Source organism: Protopterus annectens, chromosome 1.part0 (assembly GCF_019279795.1).
Source record: "Protopterus annectens isolate FY-2018-M chromosome 1.part0, PAN1.0, whole genome shotgun sequence".
Lineage (NCBI taxonomy): Eukaryota > Metazoa > Chordata > Ceratodontiformes > Protopteridae > Protopterus > Protopterus annectens.
In genome coordinates this window covers 1,864,093,247-1,864,117,490 of record NC_056725.1, presented here as the reverse complement: position 1 = coordinate 1,864,117,490, position 24,244 = coordinate 1,864,093,247, and the positions used below count along the sequence as shown (strand labels likewise).

General features: G+C 40.5%; 1 protein-coding gene across 1 annotated transcript in view; it reads right to left on the bottom strand.

Annotated features, from left to right (window-relative positions):
* The window catches only part of NUP155 (nucleoporin 155), a 1,504,248-nt gene that overhangs the window by 1,239,397 nt on the left and 240,607 nt on the right, over nt 1-24,244 (bottom strand). Inside the window, exon 10 of the mRNA XM_044069916.1 lies at nt 5,196-5,287. Coding sequence (XP_043925851.1) covers nt 5,196-5,287 — 92 coding nt within the window. The remainder of the gene's footprint in view (nt 1-5,195; nt 5,288-24,244) is intronic.

Sequence of the window (24,244 nt, the reverse complement as noted above, 5' to 3'; positions counted from 1 at the left end):
CTATCCTCCAAAAAAAGGAAGCCAATCTGGTGGTCCCCTGCCATAAACAAACTGTACAACAGAAGGAAGAAACTGTTGCAAAAGAGAGTAAAATCCCATGAGTGGAGGAGCTCCCTGGTCAGCCTTAGTAAGAAGCTGAGATCCCTTATAAGATCCTGCAAAGCTAGCTACGAAAATAAAATTGCCACTAATTCCAAGGACAACCACAAAGCATTCTATAGCTATGGCAAGAATCTCAATGGCAATACCCAGATCTGCTCCGAGTTACAGCACAAAGGCATGAAAATTACAGAACCAACTGATATTGCCAACATCCTGGCAGATAGGTTCAGTGCTAACTTTACCCCCCCCCCCCCCCCCCCTAAAGGGCCCATATCTATACAGGAAGAATGCAGAGTCCCTGTAATCACAACTACGCAGGTGAAAGCTGCACTCTCTAAAGCCAAAAACACAGCATCCATGGGACCGGACAACATCCCAGGCTGCGTTTTACACGAACTTCAGAATGAACTGGCTCCCCACTTAAGCACCATGTTCAATAGCCTCGCATCAGGCTTTATGCCCACTGAATGGCGCACAGCAACAGTTATCCCACTCCACAAAGGGGGAGCCACCACTGATCCCGGGAACTATAGACCTATTAGCCTGACGAGCCTGGTCTGCAAAGCCATGGAACGTATCATCATGGAACTCATAAACAAAGACATTGGTAACCTCCAAACTCTGGATCCCACCCAGTTCGGGTTTGTAAAAGGCAGATCAAGCCTCCTGAACCTGATCGACTTCTTTGAAGCAGTCACCAAAGCCGTAGACGAGGGTAAAGTGGTTCACACAGCCTATCTTGACCTCGCCAAGGCTTTCGACACCATCCCCCATACTGGAATTATAGCTAAACTCAATAAACTAGGCATAAATCCCTACGTCACAAGATGGGTTGCCAAATGGCTTACTGACAGAACCCACACTGTAAAAGTTGCAGACTCCAAATCTGACCTCAAACCAGTGACAAGTGGAGTACCACAGGGTTCCATCCTGGGACCGCTCCTGTTTGGTATCTACTTCTCTGAAGTACAGGCTAACACAGAAGGCTTCTGGCTAACTAAGTTCGCAGATGACTGCAAACTAGGAACCATAGTCAAGTCCCCAAATGATGTGAACATCCTACAGAAGGGCCTCTCTGAGACAGATGCCTGGTGTCAGAGCCATGGCCTCAAGCTCAATGCCAAAAAGTGCAGTGTCATCCCCTTTGGTAAAAACTCTGTACCCATGAACTACCACATAGGCAGCAATCTACTTAACACCGAATGCGTGATAAGAGACCTTGGGACCCAGGTGGACAGTAGTCTCTCCTTTGATAGTCACATCGCCACAGTAGTCAGGAAGTCCTTCTACGTGGCACACCTCATCATAAAAGGGTTCTCGTCCAGGAAAAAAAGAGATCGTTACCCTCTACTCATCACTCATTAGACCCATTATAGAGTACAACGCCCCTTTTGGAATGTACCTCACAAGACATCTGCAGCAGCTGGAAAGGCCACAGAAGTACCTTATAAAGAGGATTACTGGACTCAAACAAATGGCCTACACTGATCGCCTCAAAAAACTCCAGCTTTACTCCGTAGCATATCGTATACTCAGAGGTGATCTCTGCCTAACATATAAAGCTATGTCAAACCCACAGCTGTTGGATATGCTACACCTAAAGAAATCCCAATCCCTCCGAGCTACACGCTCTAGGGACCTAGAACTTGTCACCACAATAAATAGGACATGCTGGAGGGATAGATTCCTATCCCAGAGACTTCCCATACTCTGGAACAGACTACCCATCTATGTCAGGCAAAGTTCTTCATTAGCACTCTTCAAGAAAAATCTTGATGAGTGGATGGGAAATGGGAAATACACCCCGGGAATCACTTCTGTGTCTCTGCTCGTCAGTGGCACAGGGAAAATAACTTTCTTGGGTGGCGTAAGCCAGGGAACCTTGTTGGCAAGGCTTGCATAGGCCCTTGGGACGATAGGTTCACTAATACCATAAGCTCGAACAGTTTAAATGGAGATCGCTGTACAGCGTTGAATGGTATATTTACTGTTTTTCTCATTGTATTGCACTCTCAGAGTTTGTATATTTAATTTGCAGGGGATGCAGGGAGGCCTGGCCCCGGCGAAAAAATAAAAAAGAGGTTTTTTTTTTTTACATTTCAAAACTTTCAAAATTTAGAAATAGACCCACACACAATATTTACTATAGTACTTTACAGTATCAAAATAAATTTTACATAATGCTGTAAAAGTTGCCCCTGTACCCTGCTTAATATCAATTGGCATGCATTTATACTTGTAACAAAATATGCACGTATGCATAAATACCACAATATTAAATCACAAGCATGTCCACCTGCACGCATTGTGCAACACAATTTCACATGTATAGTCAATACAGGAGGACGGAAGTGACTCCTCAGACAACTGGAGTACTCTGTACCAGAAAAAATTTGTATTTCCCAAAGATATTATGAAAGTATGCTTCATGTTGGCACTTAACTTCCGCGGTGGTGCAGCGGTAGTGTTGTTACCTCACAGAAAGAGGCTCTCCCGTTCGATTCTCGGCTGGAGTGCGGGGAGTGCCTTCTGTGTGGAGTCTGCATGTCCTCCCCGCAGTTGGGTGGGCATTCAAAAGACATGCGTAAATGGGCGTGCCTTCGTTGAAGGTTGAACATCGAGCTGGCACCTCGGTGTTAGTGTAAATCTACTGCCAATCATCAGCAGACCGGAGTTCGGCTGTGGCGACCCCTAACCGGGAAAAGCCAAAAGACAACAACATGCTTCATGTTGGCACTTATTAATGAGGTGTTTATACAGTACTCCATGGTATCAAATGAAAGTTTACATAATACTGCAAAAGCCGTCACTGATACAGACTGTATGCTACTGACCTGCAGACATTCTTAAATGTTTAGTAATGCAACATGCATATTTGCATAAATATGTTTCAAAAATGTGTTGGGTGCTGTCCAACTTGATGCACTGTAGAATAGAATTTCACATACACAGGCAACACAGAGGACAGGAAAGGCTCCTCAGACAACAGAGATACTCCGTACCAAAGAAAATCTGGGTTAAATTCCAGAAATATTAGAAATATATGCCATTATGTTAATAATTATTTTAATACCTAGAACCAAAGAGAGTTTGTTAATATGGTACTTTGTGTTATCAATTGAGAGCATTCAAAATGCTGAAAAAACTTGGTATTGATAGCTGGTGTCCAACTACCACTGTTTTGCTTGACATTTACATTTATCCATTAAACATGTAAATATGTATACCTTTCATAATTATGCAAATTATCTGAAAAATGGAGACACATTTACACAACTGCTTTGCACCAAAATGAAGAGAACACCTGCACAAACAAAAGCCATAGTGATAGTCGGGGGTCTATCTACTACGGTTATAGAAATATTAATATTTGTTTGCAAAATATTGATTTACCTGCCCAGTATAAAACTGTCATTATGTCTGACTGATATTTTAATATCACCATCATACCTCTCAACCTACTATTGCAAGAAATCTGGACAAAACTTGACAAAATGGGGGGGGGGGTCCAAAAATAGAGACACATTTTAAATATTGCTCTTATAAACTTAGAAAGTTGTTAGAGTAACAGGGCTTGTTTTAACATACATTTTCTGAAGGATTTGAAGTCTGAAATTCAAATGTATGTCATTACTTAGTGACTTCAATCCTCAGATCATCCCAGTGATTTTCCAGGAAATCACAAATTTTATGAGAAACAGAGCAAAAATACGAGCCAAAAATCTGGATATTCTGCCAAAATTTGGACAGTTGAGAGGTATGATCAGCATTCTGAAGGAGTGTAAGCAGAATAATCTTCTTAACTGTTGCAGTTTTTGAGATATATATACACATTTGTTTACATGTAAGATGGAAAACCGTGGTCTCAGAATTTTAGCACAGGTGAATGGAATCTAGAAAGGGAATCTTCAGGTTTCAGAAGGTGTGAAATTAAGCAGTTCCAAAGGGAAGAAGACAAAGGATGCTCATTAAGCAATAGAATGATGTGCTCCTGGAGAAGAGTTGTGAGCATGATAGCAGTCCACTTAAGACCTCTACAGTTTCATGGTCTCTCCAAAGGGTGGTCCATTTGGCATTAAGAAGAACAGTGGAGAAAACTATTAGCCTTACCAGACCGATTTTTAGATTCTTCTAATGAACTGAACAAAAGAAGTTTTTGCTGGTGAAGATAAAGATCTGAAATGTGCCATGACAGAAAAGGAATATCAGGTACAGTGGCTAGGCTATGTCATGTAGTCAAGCCCAAGGCATCATCGAGCACCCAGAGCACAGGATCTTAGAAAAATATGAAGATATGACAGGTGGAAAGGAGGAAGCCAATCTTTCAAACTTATTAATGAGGGTCCCTGTCATTAGATCAGATGTTTCACCTAAAAGACTGCTTCAAACAATAAACCTTCTTCGGAAGTGCTGATATGTTAAACCATGAAAAAGTGTTACAGGAAGGGACAGTAGAGGTTTCTAACCATTCAACATATTTATGTCGTTGCCTCCCATAATTTGCTTTTCATTATCAAATGAAAACACAAGACAGAAATTAAAGTAATTTCAATTAGTTATCCTATACCCAAGTCCATTAGTTTAAATTACAACAAAACTAAAACAAACTGGCAAAGGACATGCCTAACTAAAACAGTTATACACCTACTTTTTTCCTATGACATCTGAATGTACTTCATATCAGTCCACTACATTCTGGGGAGTGTAATGTGTACATCAAATGAAAGCACTCATGAAAAACATTACACAGTCAAATTTTCAGGACATGCAGAGCACCAGTGTGCTACTGCAGTCTAAGTAATGCATGCTTTGCACACATTCTGCCCTTATGCAAACATGAGTGCATCAACTACAACGGAAATAATCAGACAATTCCGACATGCAGTGGTTAAACTGTTGTCATAATATCCCATGTTTATTAAAAGGATATGTCCTTGCAAAGAAGAAAAACATGCTAAAGTGTGATATAAAATACTTTTATGTGAAGTTTAACACTTAAATGACAATGGTTATATTCAATGAAAAACTGTATAAAAATAAAAGTTAGAAATCCAAAAGAGCACGAGTACAAACGAAGAATTATGAAAAGTTACCTGGTAATATTCCCTGCAGCAGAAACAATGTTATTTAGAGATAATGCAGCAACTCTGCTCATACCATTCCCATCTTGTCCAAGGTCATACACCTGAAATAAAAACAGCTTTCACTACTACAAAATTCTACTCCAACAAGTAAACAACGTCAATCTGGAAATGACAATCTACTTATCTGTTATCAACATCTCTCTAGTTCTCCCACTGTACTAATACCCTTCAGGACATTTTCCATGTGTCCTGACACACACTCAGACTCTTCGTTACCAGAAACTTGTTTAACCATTTAAAGACGGAATACAAAGGTAAAACAGGTCAGTCCAAATCCAACTTCATGAGCCTGTGAATTTACCCAAATGATGTGCAATAAGTAGTACAACTACAGGAAGGGAAGAGTTTATTCTCGTGTCTCTGACAAAAAGGAATTCTGGATCGTTTATTTCATTTATGTAATGCCCAGGTTGGCATATGGGTGGGAGAATTTTTCTCAACCTCAACCAAGACCAAAGGCAATATTACACAAGTACATGCAATAGCAAAACACTTTGCACTATTACAAGTGCCTACACTGCAAACAGTCAAATATATCCTTCTGCTAACATTTACTCTGTATTTGACTAGTGACAACATTTCTACTTTGGTTAAAACTAAGCAAATGTATCACTGCTAATCATCATACGCCAGCTCTGTGGAATTTTGCAATTAGTACACTAAACACAATCAGCAAGTTCACACGGCATACATCTTGTATGTTCAACATTTATTACTTTAGTACTCCCACTGGCAGCACCAAGTGCCAAAGCATCTAATTTAGCACAGTTTCATACAGTACTTGGATTTACTGAGCTTCTAAATGATCTAGCTTTCCAGGCCCCCAACACAGGGACAATTTTCTCAAATGCTTTCTCACCCGAAACAAATCTAAAGTTGTGCAAGGAAATAGTACAATTGTGTAAGAACTTACCATAACAGTACATGTCCTACTAATCACTGCTGCAGTATTCCTAACATGTGTCATCTCTGCTGTCATCTGGCCTGGGTAACAAAGCTTTATCTTTCAGTATTGTATGTCTGACATGCGATCTCAATTTGAAAATGTAGGGATATACACAGGTGGACGTACACACAATTCCTCAGACTATCATCCAAGCCAGTGGCCTGAAAAACTGCCAAGACAGAAAACTTTTCAGCCCGAAGAGGCATAGTATGAAGTAGTAAGAAAGACCCTCAGTTCTAGGATGTCTCCCGGGGATAGGAACAGAGGTAGAAAGGAGGAGTATGGAGATAAAAGTAGAGAAGGGAAGGAAAGGAAGATAGAAATACTGCAACAGTGATCAAGTAGGGCATCTACTGTTATGTTAAGTTCTTACACAACTGCACTGTGTCCTGATTGAAATCACTGTTGCAGTGCCCTTAACACATGGGTGACTCCCAGAGCTAAAGGGAAAGTGAGAGAGGTTGGTTATAAAGCATAAGAACTGTCCAGAATGCCAGATAGGACTGATCTAGTAAAGGTAGCTCTGGACCTTGAAAAGGCATCTATCCTGTAGTACCTAGTGAAAGTGTACACAGATGATCAGGTGGCAGCCTCCAGAATGAAAATGGCATCCACTCCCCTCCATAGAAAGCTTCAGAAGCTGCTACTGCTCTGGTAGAGTGAGCTCAAGGGCATGACGGCAAGGACTAGCCTTGCACAGCCTGCAACGGTTTGCTTGGATACCAACTAGCCCAGTTTACAGTCCATGAAAGAAATAGTTTATCAGATTTTTGAAGGGAGTTTGTTTTATCCAAGCAAAATCTTAGCAGTCCTTGAATGCCACCCCCCCCCCCCCCCGGGAAAGAAGTATGTAGGTTTATGGCCTGACAGAGGCAGCTCATTCAGTTCTTGGGGCATAAATGAAACGCAAGTCCTGAGAGTCGCCCTGTCTTTATGAAAAATTCGAAAAGGGAGGAATGCCCATAGGTGCCTGAATCTCAAACTCTCCTACTGGGAGGCAGTAACCAAATGAAGAATATAGTTTTCCAAGTAGAGAATTTGAGGTTTAATGATGTTGCCGGTTCAAAAGGAGGTAAAGCAAGCTTCTCCAGCACAAAGATGAGGTCCCAAGTAGGGGTAATGTGTTTTCTAGGTGGTCTATGATGGAAGACCCCTTTAAGGAATAATTTATCCTAGAGCTGGCCATAAGTGAGGGAGTGAGTGGTGAGCATGGAGATGACTGACAGGTGGGCTCTGATGGAAGAGTAGCCAAACCTGTATGTAATAGTTCACACAGATATTTCAGAATGAAAGGTAACTGACTGGTTGGGGTACTGTCCATTTCTTTGGCACCAATAAGAGAAAGTCTTACATTTGACTATGTAAGATTTTCAAGTGGTGGCTCTCCTGGCTTCATGGAAAACCTTGACATCCTCAGAAAAAATTAGATGCCTATAAAAGAATCAGAACCCAAACTTACACAAAGATAGATTTAAAGATGAAGACTGAGTGTAGCAGTAACCCTTTTTGTCGAGTCAGGAGATCCACTTATTGTGGAAGTTTGCAGTACTTGCCCCCAGCTAGGGAAAAAAAAAAGGGGGAGAGAGAGAGAGAACTACTGTTGTCTTGGCCAAAAGGGAATCACTGTCTAGTGTTTTTTTTTTCTTTTTGGGTCTTTAAAAGAACTCTGAGTAAGAGGTAGAGGAGGGGAGGCATAGAAGTATGTTCCTATACACTGCAAAAAGAAAGCATCCGTTTTCCAGGATGAAGGACATAGGTCCCCCATGCAAAATATTGGTAGCTGTATATTGGTCTTTGAAGCAAACGGATCAATCTGAGAGGATCCCTCGAAATTGAAGGATGCCCTGGAAAACCAGTCTGGTCAGGGTCCATTCTTAACTGTCTTCGAAGGACCTGCTTAAAAACAGTGCCCTGTAAAAGGATGCATGCAGCTCTGAGTGACATTTTTTCAGTGGCAAAGTCCCAAGCTTTCTGTGCCAGTCTGATCTGGTCCCTCCTAGCTTGTTTACGTACCATATTACTGTCATGTTGCCTATGAACACTTGTAAGGTATCTGGTTTCCAGAGATATGGAAAGACCTGAACAGCTTGGATGAGGTCCTTCATGCTGATGTGTTCTTTTAGTAGCATTAGCTGCCATCTGCCCTGCACTTGTTGGGTGCCTGGCCAGGCCACCAATGCCTCGTCTAAGGCATCTGTGGGCATATCCTGAACTGGGACTAGAGAAGTCAAGGAAGTCTTGGGCTGAGATTAACTTGCGCCTTCCACCATAAGATTTCCCATCATAGACCGGGCAAAAGGTGGATCACTGTGTCCAGAGGACATGAAAGTAAAGAAAAAACTGTTTTCAGGTACCGCTGGATTTTCTTCAGATGCAGTCTGGCTAGGGGAGCATGGAGACAGTAGATACCACAGTCTGGCTAGGGGAGCATGGAGACAGTAGATACCATGGACCACAAAGACCTTAGTATCTCCCTTGCTGAGCATCAAATGCAGGACAAAAATTTCTGTAATTAGCTTTTTAGGCTTTGCACTTTTTCTTAAGATAAGAAGGCCTGCATTCTTGTGTGTACCCTGCAAGCCTGCAGCCCAGAAAAAACTACTTCCTGAGATGGCTGCAGGGAGGTCTTTTGAAATCAATTGTGAACTTTCAACTGAGATGTGAGGAGTGTGAACTGGAGATGCTGCAGGAGAATTTGTGGTGAAGAAGCTTGGATTAATAGGTCATGTAAGTAGGGAAATATCTGAATTCTCTGGGTTTAGCAGAAGGTGATCACGGATGCCTGAAATTTTGTGAAAAGTCTTGGTGCTGTGGAAAGCCCAAAGGTAAAGCAGTGAGGTTACAATGAGATGCGCCACTATAAAACCTGAGGAATCTCCTGCCAGGAGTCTGGATTGGTATATGAAGGTAAGCATCCTTTAGATCTAAGGATACTAAAACAATCTAGGTCAGAATGAAAGATAGAGTGTGCATGGGGAACATTTTGAAAGTTGGCACTTTTAAGGAGGTTTAGTAAAGAGAGATTCAGCATGTCTCGGCACTGCCATTTTTTCTGTGCCACTAGCAAAAGTTTGGAGTAAAACAACTTTACCACAAATTTTTCTGGCACTGGCTCTATTGCACCTTGTGCCTATAGTTCCTGTAAAATGGGTGGGAGCAGATTAATCTGGCTGTGTGGAGGTGAGGGTAGAGGGGGAATCTGTATCAAAGACATGGCATAACTTTTTATGATAGTTGGCAACCATTTGTCTGTGATAAATGTTTCCCAGGAAGAGAAAGACTGGGTCAGCCTTCTTGAGGGGGGCATGGTTGGGCTGGGAGCGAGGGGGAAAGGGGGTTGAAGAGAGTCACAAAGATTTGTTCCCAAAGGGAGACCTTGCAGATTAGGCATCTCTCTCTGGTTTATCTGGGAATCTTTCTGGGAGCTTTCCTGCGTTTCTGGCTATGCCTAGGGTCCCTTCTGACAAAAAAGTTTGGTTGGATAATGCCTCTAGTACCTAGGTAGAGAGAGTAACAAAATCTGCCTGCAAGCCTTCATAGTTTTACCTTGATCTTCAAGGGTTATGAAAAGGTTAGCAACTTGAGGACCAAACAAGACACCCTTGTCTAAGGGGGGGTACACATGAAGTTTAACTCCCAAGCTTCATCCACCTTCCTTATAAAGGAAATGGGATGGAGGACTGGGAAAATGGAAACACTTGCCCAATGTGAGGAAATATGCCATTTTCCCCACTGTAGTGCGATCCCAGAGTTGGTGCAGCCCCCCACCTAGGTGGGTTTCAGACAGTATGGTGTGTTTTGTTTAATTTTGCTCAAGTGTTTACTTGCTCTGGGAAAAAACTATACTGTTTGGGATTTTCAATTTTGTTTTCATCTCGCAAAAACAATGTTCGATATTCTGGGCTTTTGGTAAATAAAAGATACATACTTTATATATATATATATATATATATATATATATATATATATATATATATATATATATATATATAGAAGATATATATTTTATAGCTATATATATATATATATATATATATATATATATATATATATATATATATATATATATATATATATATATATATATATATATATATATATATTTATTTACACACACACACACACACACACACACACACACACACACACACACACACACACACACACACACACACACACACACACCGAGATAAAAGTAGCTAATGCACCATCTTTTTTCTTCTTTTGGCTTTTCCCGGTTAGGGGTTGCCACAGCGGATCATCTGTCCCCTCATGATTGGCAGAGGAGTTTTACAGTGTCGAGTTGTCAGCCCGGCGCTCAACCTTCCACAGAAGACACACACACGCACACACACACACCTAGGGCCAATTTAGAGTGTCCAATCCACCTACTGCATGTCTTTGGGATGTGGGAGGAAACCCACGCAACCACAGGGAGGACATGCAGACTCCACACAGAAGGCACCCCAGCCAAGAATCAAACCGGAGAACCTCTTGCTGTGAGGTGGCAATGCTAACCGCTGCACCACCGTGGCCGCCCTAGCTAATGCACCATGATGAATATAAAAAAAAATAATAAATAAAATGTATGCATAAAAATACTGTCATGATATATAAAAATGATGAAATGAAAAATGTGTATATGTCACGACAAAGTCATCTAATTTATAACAGTAGATGTATTCATTATGAGATCCACTATAAAAAATCACAGTCCGAAGCTTAAGAATACTGAGACTGATAAAACTTGCATTCAAATAGGGAGGGTCAGGTGCATTAAGCCTTAGATGCGAAATCTCTTCTTTAGACTCCAAAATTAGTCTCCCAAAGGCCACCACAAGGGGGTTTTAACCACTTTCTTCAGTACAGCAAACTAAAACTTCGTATGGGTGGTATAAACTCTTATGTTTGTAAAGGACATTTTGTTTTATATATATATATATATATATATATATATATATATATATATATATATAGATTCACTTTAGAAGCTCGAAATTCAAAATCTTGCATACCGGAGATTTTGAATTGGCGCTTCTGGTGTTTCGCTGTGGTTATGGATTCAGTTAAGTGTTTATGTGTTAAGGTTTTGAGTAGGGGCTGTGATGTGTGCTTCGTTACTGTGTTTTGTGTGTGTGTGTGTGTGTGTGTGTGTGTGTGTGTGTGTGTGTGTGTGTGTGTGTGTGTGTGTGTGTGTGTGTGTGTCCGAGGAGAATGTAGCTTGTGTGGTGGTGTTTTGTGTGTTTTTGTATGTAGGGTGACCTTGGAGCTAGAATATTTAAGCAGGGGGGTGCGGGGTGGCTTGCCCCCTGCTTTTATGTAGGACAGAGCTTGTGTTTGTGTGTGGGGAGGAAGATGTGTGTTTGTGTACACCAGAAGCGGTAATTCAAAATCTCCAGTATGTGAGATTTTGAATTTCATGCTTCTGAGTTTTCATTCTTTTCAGGTTTTCACTTTATAGCCTCGACATACTGAAATTCGATATTTCAGTATTTTGAGGGTATAAAGTGAATCCATATATATATATATATATATATATATAGATATAGATATATATATATATAAATATAAATATATATATATATGGATATATAGATATGTATCTATATATGGATATATAGATATGTATCTATATATGGATATATAGATATGTATCTATATATAGATATATAGATATGTATCTATATATGTATAGATATATATATATATATATATATATATATATAGATATATAGAGATATATATATATATATATATATATATAGATATATATATATATATATATATATATAGATATATATATTACGGGTCTACCTCACGTTGTAAGCTGACAATATCGAATAAGATATTGTCGGCACGACAAGGTCGAAAGTTCAGAACATCTCGCAGGTAAACAGAAATCTCTGTAAGGGGGAGATTTCCGTTTACCTCAATGTAGTGCGGTCTCAGAGTTGGTATATTTAAGTAGGGTGTGTGTGGGGGGGGGTGCAGGGGGGCTTGCCTGCCTACGCTAGTTATTCTTTTTATTGATTTTTTTTTTTTTTTTACATTATTCAATATTTTACTACTTCGATCAATAAAGTTTGACCTTTATTGATTCAATATAGTAAAATTTCGATAACGTGATATACACGCATATATTACACAGACACACAGACACAAAATCTTTCTGGATTGTGGTGCATTAAACTACATTTATATATATTTTTATATACATTTATATATACATTATATTTTAAATTGGTATTTTCTTGGTCTGAAAAAAGTGTACAGTTCCTTTAGGAAGAGTCTAATCATCATTACTTGTCTTATCAACGTTACAGATAGACAAGGGCTTGGTTGCTTTTTTTCTTGATTCTAATGAAGTCTATTATGTACATAGATGAAAGTACTTATTAAACAATAGTCAAAACTGTGGCTATTTCTTTTTTACTACTTACTGCTTATGGGGGTTTATCATTTGGGAGTCTGACTTTTCATCTGGGGCAGCAGTGTGTTCCTACTGCTTTTCCTCCTGCCTTGGCTACTGATTTGTTTGACTGCTGGATTAGATATTGGAACCCAGAAAGCAGTTTTATAAACCTTTTCCAAGGTCAGTAAGATGGGGGTGTAGACACAGAATTGTGCATCTCATCCTCTTCAGGGTCAAATACCCCACCTATCTCTGGGATAGTTACATACTGCTCTCAAGCAAAAACACTGCTATAACTAGCAGTCATTCTTGCACAAGTGAACACTTGTGTGGACTTGAGCTCAGGTTCACATCTGGGCACAGTATCACCTAGGAAAATCATCATTGCCCTCAGATTTCTCATCAGCCATGTACGTAACTCAACCACCACAATTAGCTTTCTGCAGAACACTCTTAGCCAAGGAAAGCACATCAGACTTACAAAACAGCTATAAGCTAATTACCAGCTGTACGATGAAGCTTCCCATTCTTTTTCTGTGAATTTTCTACTTAATGAATCTGGGAGAGTATTATGTCCAGCCAGAAAAATCGCCAGCACGGGAGATATTGTAATTTAAAAGAATTGTTAAATTACAAATTGATATATTCTACTGATAGAAATGTTGGTATGTATTGTTGTGGGCGATGTTCAGTATGTGGGAAAGTAAAAAACATGCATGGTTTGAAAATTAATGGCAAAAGATATTTTGCATTTGAAAAATTTGATTGTCAGTCATTTGGGGTGGTGTATATTTTAGGGTGTAATTGTAGTATACCTTTCTGATACATTGGACAAGGGTTAAAGTGCGCATTTTAGAGCACTTGGGGGATATAAGAAGGGGCAACATGGAAAGTCCAGTAGCTTCCCATTTTATTAATTCACATAATCGGAGCGTTGATGGTTTATTTAGCGTGTTGGCTAGACTCCATGTTTGTGTAGAGAATTTCAAGACTGCATTATGTACGTTGGAACATAAAATGATTTTGGAATATCACACGTTATTTCCTAGGGGAATGAATTTGGAGAGTGGGTTAGTGATATAAAATTAAGTGTTTTATTTAAATTTTGACATTTTAGTCATATTTATGTGACATATAGTCATTATAATCTTGAAAAAATGAATTTGAGGATATATTTATCGTTATTTATATACTAAATTTATATATTCAGCAGCAATATATTAAAGTTATGTGGGCATTAAATATGTTTTAGGTGGAAAATGATTAATGTTTGTAAAAATGTAGTATTTAATGATAGTATTTAGTGAACACATTTAAGAAATGCATTGAATATTGTATTTATTTTGTTCTTTCATAAAACTGAAAAATGAATTGAATAATAATATAATCGATAATGTAGAATAGATTAATTGATTGATAAGTATATAAAAGGAAGATGCATGTACATGGTAAATGTTCCATGAAGGCGAATTGCCGAGGTACCAGAACGTATATTTTGTTGGATTAAAGGAATCTTCCTTTCACCTCATTTTCCTGCCTCCCGTGCTGATGGTTTTACTGGACAGTATCTATTTTTTGTGTTTTTTATGTGAGAGTATTATGTCCAGCCAGGGGTGTCTTCCCTGGACTACTTTTGCACCTAAAGGGTTTGGTTCTCCCATATCTGCACCAGGTACTGGAACAGCCCCACAGGATGTCTAACTTCTATTTCATAGTGGCCAGCAAAGCACACTAGAGTGAGCTAGGGCAAAATCTAACAGGCTGCTGAGAAGCCCCAACAGAGTCACTAACCATAGGCTGAGGTATATTTTTCTTTTTTTTTCTTTTCAGGTGCTATCAGATTTGATGGGGGGGGGGGGTGTACTAGAATTAAGATACATCAAATCGGGTGAGAACACTAACCAGAATAAACTGACAATACTGGATAATGCATCACAATGAGCACTTAATTTCTGTTCCCACACAACTAAACTCTACCAAGCTGTGCGATCATCACAAAAAAAAAGTTAGAAATGGGTTAAGAATTGTTTTACAACTGACAGAAGTTAAAGAATATTTCCAGTATAAAAAGTCAAAAAGTCTAAGCACTAAAGCAACCAATGTGCCAAAGAAGTGTTAAAAATTATTTACAGACACACCAGCCATGTTATACTATGACAAAACTACATTTTCTTGTCAGAGTAAAATCTCCACAGTACATTCAAATAACTCCATTTGTGTAAAAATTGCAATCAGATGTTAGAAATACACAGAGCAGAGCCAGATGTGTACTAAACAATGCATAAATGCTAAAAAAAAAAAAAATCCAAGATCTGCAAATTTTTCTGTCAAAAGTTGAAAACAAACCAGATTAACAGGAACAAAGATAGGTCTCTAATGTCAGACACTACACTACACACACACACACACACACACACTACACTACACTACACTACACTACACACACACACACACACTACACTATACACACACACACAGCACTTCAAAAACAAATACTGAAAATTTCATCATAAACAGAAAAACTATAATTTGTCAAAAATGGAAGCCAAATAAATACAGACTGAAATAAATCAATCCACCCACATCCCCTTAACACATTTTTATACATGGGGTCAAGGTGTCACTTCAACAGTGACAATCTAGGTACAAATTTTATGCCACCAGGCAGCTAGCTCTGCAGTGGTAATTCTTCCGCACCACACATTTGCGCACACCACTGACGGAAATAAATATTAAAAAATGTTTTAAACAAAATAGAGAAAAATAAATCTAATACTAAAATGAGATGGAGGTCAGCAAATGTGGTTCATCGGAGCAACAACCTGGAAAAAACAGCACTACATGTGAAAAATCACAACTTTCTTCTCTGAAAGACTAAACACTCATTCTGTGACAGCTGTAGACTTCCTCTCAGGATATACTCAGCCAATCATCTGTCACAGGAAGACAGAGGGAGGGGTGTCAGAGCCTCTGAAAGCTGACCAATACTAGATTTCCTTGGCAGATAACCTAAAAGGCAATGGGAATGATGAACATCTAAGGAACAATACAGATCAATGCTCAAAAAATGCTAAAATGGAACCACCCATTCCGATCCAGACACTGCCAAAATACTAACAAATTAATTTAGTACAAATTTCACCACTGAAACAACTATCCAAATTCCACATATTCCACAATCCCTTTCATCTCCTATCATAACAAAGGAATATTTTCTGAATGCACTATCAAAGATCAAAAATACTTCCTTCATGGGACCTGACAACATACTTAGATACTCTCGCTGACCCTCTCCTCAAACTGTTTAATCCAAGCTTAACCACAAAATTTGTTTCCAAATGATGGTGCACTGCAGTGGTGGTGCCTCTCCATAAGGATGGCCTCACCTAAGACTCTACGAATTAGAACCCAAAACCTTAACAGTCTGCTGAAGGGCATCATAACTGACTTCATCAATTATGATATCAAAAACCTGATTAGGCTACACCTCCAATGGTTCAGCCTCAAAGGGAGAGTCTATCAGATTTAGTCAACTTCTCTGAGAGGGTCCAGAGAGGCTGTTGATAGTTATACTGTTTGCACAGCCTACCATGACATAAAAACATTAAACACCATACTTCATGCAGGCATTCCAAGTATACTAAATGCTTTAAATATAGGCCTTTATGTGGTAGCATGGATAAGAAATTGGCTCTGATCTAGGGTTCCTCCTGTTTGGCATTTGCTTCTCTGCTCTCCAAAACTGACACCCAGGACCTCTGGTTAACCCAGTCTGCAGATGACAGCAAACTGGGTGCTACTGTCCACCAGCACCCAGAAACAGGTACCATTTCAGGTGTACTGAAAATGGGCTCAAATGAAATGTGAAAAACCATAGCATTACTTTATTTGGCAAACAAACTACTTTCAATACACAGCACAGACAATATTCCACTACTAAACGAAAATGCAGTCATGGACCTGGGTACACATTTCCTTCTTCAGGATTAAAGCCACCCCCCCCCCCCCGAGGTATAGAGAGAGAGAGAGAGAGGTTAACAGCTCTCTCTCTCTCTCTCTCTCTCTCACTGAGTATCTTACAGACACATGAAGGGGAAGTCTGCGCCTTATCTATTGCTCAGAAATCCTGTAGTTCAAGATCTATTACTTCTTTGAAAGTCTAATAGCTTAGCAAAAATGAGAACCAGGTACCTAAATCTATGCCAGCAGATTAACAGAATGCGACCGTGACAGGGCTTCATTCATCACCATTTTACTCATCTCTGGAATAAACAATCCGTGCTTGTTAAGCACTAAAAATCATGACCATCCTTCAAGTAAAACTTGGATGACTGGATGGGTGCCCTCAACTTAACCCAGGGATTAACTGGTATGGCCCTCCTTGAGAAAGGAAAAAAAAGTACAGTTGTGTACACTTACCATAAATGTAGATGTTAGAGTGTATTCACTGTTGCAGTCATCACATTTAGGTTATCCTGCCAGGGATAGCCCTCAGTCGGACCCAAATAACAGAGACTTGGTATTTCTGCATCGGTTGCTGTCACATCAGGACTGACATCAGGTCGTCAGTGGTATAAAATCAAGCAGTTGACGTCATTACATCACTTTTTCTTACCCTGTTAGGAGGCTCCAATAGGGAGCTAAGTTATGGTGGAAGAAAACCACCAGTAGAAAGTAAATACCAAAATTTCCTTGTAAGGGGGGAGAGAGAGAGAGAGAGAGAGAGAGAGAGAGAAGGAGGATGGAGGGAGGGAACCCAGGACTGCAAAAGTGAATACAGTCAAATATCTACATTTATGTTAAGTGCACACAACTGTACTATATTCTTCGTGTTTCACTGTTGCAGTCATCATATTTGGGTTGATTACCAAAGCTGAAGAAAAGGGTGGAGGCAGTCAAGACGACTGGGGGCTGGCCAGAATGCCCTGCAGGATTGCGGTGGCAAAGCCTGCCCTGGATTTGGAGAAAATAGGAAGGTGGCAATGCTTGGTGAAGGTATGAACAGATGTCCATGTTGCAGCCTCCAGGACGTCCATGGTGGGGACCCTTCTGACAAAAGCTGCAGAGATGGAGGTTGCTCTGGTGGAATGTGCCCTGACTCCCTTTGGGGTGGTTTCCCGTGCTGTTCATAGCAGAAATGGATGCAGTGTGCTATCCATTTGGAGACTGTTTGTTTGGATATGGCCTTGCCCTCTGCTCCTGCAGTGAAGCTGACTAGTAATTGATCAGTTTTTCTAAAAGACTGAGTTCTGGCCAAGTAGAATCTCAGCGGTCTGTGCACATTTAGAGAGTGCAGAATCCTTTCCCCCTTGCTCTGTGGGTTATGGAAAAAGGTGGGCAAATGAATGGATTGGCTGAGAGCTACACTGGACACCACTTCAGGCATGAAGGATGGGTTAGTCCTGAGGGAGACCCAGTCCCCATGGAAAACAGCCATAAGGTGCTTGTAGCTCTGATACTCTTCTAGCTGTCTTCCAAGAGAGAAATTTTTAACGCTGCAGGTTCAAAGGGGGGGGGGGGGCATGGCGAGCTTTTCCAACACAAAGTTAAGGTCCCAAGCTGGAGTAGGAGCTCTTTTGGGTGGCCTAAAGTTATTAGCCCCTCTTAGGAACTGTTTGATGAGAGGGTGTGAGAAGAGAGGTGGCTCTGTGCTGAAATGAGCAGAGATGGCGGAGGCATGAATTTTAATAGAAAAGGACAGACCCCTGTGTAGTAGGTCTGCCAGGTAACCCAGAATGAGAGGTAGAGAGGGCTGTGCCATTTCGGCTCCCTTAGCCTGGATCCAGGTGCAAAACATTTTCCACTTGTAAGCATAGGATTTTCTAGCGCTGGGGCATCTGCCCTCATGTATAACATCTAGAACTTTAGTAAAAACACAAACCACAGACCCTAGCCAGCACTTGAGTCCAGCAAAAGTCAAAATGTATACCACACAGAAAATACATAAGGATCCAAGGACAGCAAGGAATTCCAGTATAACTTTTTCTTTAATATAAGACCACCAAATACATAAGTGCTTTCGTAGCAAAGCTACTTCATCAGATGTGTACCAAGACGCATATAACCATTTATATCATCAGTTCACTAAATCACATGACTATCTACAATTATTACTAAAAGGTGTATTACATCTATATGACTGCTTCCAAAAACAATGACATTTTCATCTACATCCAAAAGGCAATAAGAACCAGATACACACAATAAATAAATTCATGAGTTTATACATAATAAAAGAAATCCAGTAAAAGCATTCCAAAAATATATATTTCAATAAAAAATATAGATCTCATAAATTTATGTGATTTCTTATTCAAACGTCTGGCTTTAAGCCTAGGCTTAATAGGTACCCTATCATTCAGGCCATGCCCAAAGTCTCCGCTTAACCTAATTATCCATTTGGATTCCATCTGCTCTGTTAAATTATTAATATCGCCCTCCCTGATATTTTCAAAAATACGTGCTATCACCATGAACCTAAAGAAGTGGGAACTATCAGTACTTAATATGTGTTTACACAGGGCACTAACGATACTACCTTTATTAATATGGTAGTAATGTTCTTTAATTCTCTCTTTAAGGGTCCTGTCAGTTTCCCCTACATAAAATTTGAAACAGGTGGGGCAGTATACCAAATATACAACATGAGCAGTTTCACATGTGGCATAAACACTGAACTTAAAGGTTTTATTTTGATCAGGGTGATTATACTCTACACTACTGTCAATGTACTGACAGCATTTACAGTGGCATTGTACAATGTTTACTTAAACACTCTTTTACTTCCCTTAGGGATACAAAGACGCTGTTTCAAAGATTTCATGTTTTTATAAACAAACTTAGGTTTTTCAACTATAATACTCCTCATAACTCCATCAGTAGTTAAAAGTTTCCAGTGTCTTTCTACGATATCTCTCTAACATTTAACATCACTAGAATAATACAAACATACCTTCAGTCTATTATTTTGATTATGTGCACACCTGTTGGTATTCCTAATATATTTCTTACCATAATAAGGTTTGGCTCGGTTAACCCTTAATTCTATAAGGGTTCTGACACTTTCACTAACATCATTCTCAGCATAATCTCTGGCAATAAAGGCTCTAAGTGTTGAGTTTGTTGAACAAAGTCTTCATTTTTAACACGAAGTCTTGATGCCCTAAAGACTTGGCTGTTAACACTTTTAAACACATGAACAGGATGCATACAGTTTCTGTATAAAAATTGATTACAGTGACATGGTTTCCTAAATAATTTCATAGTTATGCTATTTTCTGCATCCATTGTAACACTGAATGACGAAGTTATAGAAAATAATTTTAAATAAGTAGTTCCACTGATATATTCTGTGAATGCATTATAAAACACTACAGTGCCTCTCCAAAGTAGAAAAATATCGTCCACAAAGCGTCGATAAAAGACCACTTGTGAGCTAAAAGGCCCTTCAAGAATATGTTCATGTTCCCATATCACTAATACAGCACTGGCATAGCTATGGGCACAAGATGTGCCCATAGCTACGCCATGCTTCTGCCAATACATTCAGTCATTGAATACAAATTATTTTGTAATACGCATTCTAACAGAACAATCAATAAATCTGCATCTTTATCAGAAAACTCACTGTATTTCTGTAAACTACACAGAAAACACAGAAGGATCCAAGGACAGCAAGGAATTCCAGTATAACTTTTTCTTTAATATAAGATGCCAAATACATAAGCGCTTTCGTAGCAAAGCTACTTCATCAGATGTATACCAAGACACATACATAACCATTTATATAATCAGATGACTAAAATCACATGACTATCTACAATTACTACTAAAAGGTGTATTACATCTATAAGACTGCTTCCAAAAACAATGACATTTTTATCTACATCCAAAAGGCAATAAGAACCAGATACACACACAATGTGTCTTGGTATACATCTGATGAAGTAGCTATGCTACACTTATGTATTTGGTGGTCTTATATTAAAGAAAAAGTTATACTGGAATTCCTTGCTGTCCTTGGATCCTTCTGAGTTTTCTGTGCGGTAAACATCTAGAACTTGTTTGCTTAGGCTGGCAGCTTGAGGAGAGGTCAGGGAATAAGCCAGGCTGTCAGGTTAAGGGTCTGCAATTGGGGATGCATGAATTCCCTATTCCTCTGGTTCAGGAGTGTTGGGATCTGAAGTAGGTGCCATGGTGGCAGGGGTGACAGGCTACGCAGCAATGGATACCAGTGCTGGTGTGGCCAGTCTGGGGCAATCAGGTATCGGTATTTCCTCCCTTATTTTGAGCAGTACCCTTGAAATGAGTGGTAGAGGAGGAATGCATAGACCGAGAGGATTACCCACTGGAAGGATAGAGCATCCACTTTCCAGGCCTTGCTGTGAGGTTCCCTGGTGCAGAATTTGCTGAGCTGATGACTGGAGTGGGAGGCAAAGAGGTCGACCTATAGGGTGCCCAATTTCTGGTTACAAGGGTGAAGGTTCTGTGGTCTATCTGCCACTTGTGTGGGTCTACGAGGTTTCTGCTTAAGTTGACTGCCAGAGAGTTTAGAGAGCCTGGCAGGAATTGTGCTAGCAGGTGTAGTTGCATGGCTGAGGCAGTGTGCCAAAGGGTCATGGCGAGCCTGCAGAGAGGATAAGAGAGAGTCCCTCCCTGCACACCACATCACTGGGATGTTGTCTGTTTTGATCAGTAGAGGCCCCATGGAGAGTAGGGGTATGAAAGCTGTCAGAGGGTGCTGAACAGCTAACATCTCTTTTTGGCTGATGTGCAGATGTATTTGATTTGGGCTGCATTAGCCTGAATTCACCTGCCATCCAGGTGAGCGCCCCAGGCATAGTCTAATGTGTCTGTGGTGAGGATCTGGGTGGCATGGGGTTGTGAGAAGTGAAGTCCCTTGTTGTGGTTGCATGCTGCTGCCCACCCAAAGAAAATCTTTCCCTAGTCAAGGTATCATTGGTGTAAGAGTTTCCAGATCTTGAGAGTGCGGACACCAAAGGCTTTTTAGGTACCATTGTAGTTTCCTCATATGCAGTCTGGCATATGGAATGAGTAGAACAAAGAGGCCATGAACCCTAGAGCTTACATTATTTTCCTTGCGGATAACTGGGTTCTGGTGGCTAGTTGAGAGAAGTAGCCTGTCAGGTAGGCTTGTTCTTCTGGAGTATGGAATGCCATCTGGGATGCTGTGTCCAGGCTTGCTCCCAGGAATACAATTTTTGTGTGGGGACTAGTTTTGATTACTTTTCGTTGATTGTATACCCCAGGGAGGCCAGTAGGTCCTTTACAAAGGTCAGGTGCTGTAGCAGCTTTTCCTGTCTGCCTAAAATCAGGCAGTCATCTAAGTATGGGTAAATTTGAATATTTCTTTGTCTGCAAAAAGCAATGGCGGGAGCCAGACATTTTGTGAAAACTCTGAGAGCAGTAGATAAGCCAAAGGGAAGCGCAGAGAACTGAAAGTGCATAGATTCTGCCCTGAAACGTAGGTATTTCCTGCGTGACTCCCTGACTGGGATGTGTAGGTAGGCGTCTTTTAGGTCTAGGGTGGCTAACCAAGCATCCTTGGAAAGCATAGGTAGAAGCTGCAGGAAGGTGAGCATTCTGAATTTTGGTATCACCAGTAAGGTGTTTAGAATAGGTAGATCCAGGATGGGGTGCCATGTGCCCTCTTTTCTGGGTACTAGGAAGAGTCTTGAGTAGAAACCTTGGCCTATCTATTCTGCATGAACATGCTGTATTGCCCTCATGGAGAGCAGGGAAAGGACTTGCTTTTTGGCCTCTGCCCACTGGTTTGGAGGAAGATCTGAGAACCCTTTTGGGGTTGGCAGAGTGTGGAAATAAATTTTGTATCTCTGGGACACTATGTTGAGGACCCAGCAGTCGTTGGTAATGGTGGCCCAGTTGCTTGCGTGGAAGGAGAGTTTTCCTCCTAGGGGCACGAGCAAGTGGGCAGAGGGAGAGGGTGGAAAGTACAGTTATGTACCTACCATAAATGTAGATGTTAGAGTGTATTCACTGTTGCAGTCATTACACTAGGGTTATCTGCAGGCAGGCTACCCGCAGTCGGCCCGAGTTCCAAAGTCTGGGTCCGGCGTCGGTTGCTGTCGCCTCTTCCCTGACGTCAGTGCACCAGAGGTATAAAAGATGCAATCAACGCCATTTTCTTCGGTTTTTCTTGCCCCAGATGTCAGGTGCCCCCAGATAGGAAGGCTGGAAAAATAAAATTATGCCAAAAAGCATGCATGTACTAATATAAACATAGCCTTCATCTACAAGCAAATACACCACATAGGTTGTATAGAGTTGAGAAGTACAGAGAAGTCCCAACAATGAAAAGGGGAATGGTGAGTGGGTAACCTGGACTGCAACAGTGAATACAGTCGAACATCTACATTTATGGTAGGTACACAACTGTACTATGTTCATCGTGTTTCACTGTTGCAGTCATTACACTTGGGTTAAATCCCAAAGCTGAGGTTGGGCGGCTGGGTCTAAACTGGATTTGGAGAGGCAACCAGGCCCTGCAGGACTGCAGTGGCAAAGCCTGCTCTGGATTTAGAGTAGAGAGTTAAGTGGTAGTGCTTGGTGAAAGTGTGCACTGAGCTCCAGGTTGCAGCTTCTAAAATGTCTTTGGTTAGTACTCCTCTGAGAAAAGCTGCTGAAGTGGCTGCTGCTCTGGTAGAATGTGGTCTAATGACCTTAGGCACTGATTTGCCATGTTGTGCATAACAGAAGCGGATGCAGTGTCCTATCCATTTTGAAATTGACTGCTTTGTGATAGGTTTTCCTTGTGATCCTGCAGCATAGGCTACAAACTGTTGTTCAGTTTTTCTGAAAGCTTATGTTTTGTCCAAGCAGAATCGTAGCTGTGTATATCCAAAGCGTGCGGAAGGCTCTCCCCTTTATTCTGGGGATTTGGGTAGAAAGTTGGTAAATGAATGATTTGGGTCAGGGGCACATTGGAAATTACTTTTGGCATGAATGTTGGGTTTGTCCTAAGAGAAACCCTGTCCTGGTGAAAAATGATGAAAGGTTCCACAGCCACTCATGCCTGTAACTCTGATACTCTTCTTGCTGAAGTTATTGCTAGGAGCAGAGCAGTTTTCCATGATAATAATTTTATATCAGCTGTGCTGGCTGGTTCTGGTTTGTTTCTAAAACAAAATTGAGATTCCAAGTTGGTACTGGTGCTCTCCTTGGTGGTCTTATGTTTTTTGCCCCTCTGAGGTACTGTCTTAGTAGAGGATGTGAAAAAATAGGAGGTTCTGTATTGGAATGAGCTGAAATGGCAGAGGCATGGATTTTAACTGATGAGAAAGATAGGCCTTTGTCCAGCATTTCAGTTAGGTACTGTAAAATCTGAGGTATATTTAGAACAAGTGGTTCAAGCCCTTGTGCCTGGTTCCAAGCACAGAATCTCTTCCATTTTTCTGCATTAGATTTCCTAGTGCTGGGCTCCTGGCTTCTAAAATGACATCCATAACAGCTTTAGAGAGAGGTGCAGTCTGAGTGGCTACATTATCTGCCATACTGCCAGATTTAAGGTTCTGAGTTGACTGTGCAGAATCGGACTGTTTTGTTGAGTCAGAAAATGAGGAATTTGAGGTAAAGGCCAAGCTGGGCCCTGAGACAAGCTCT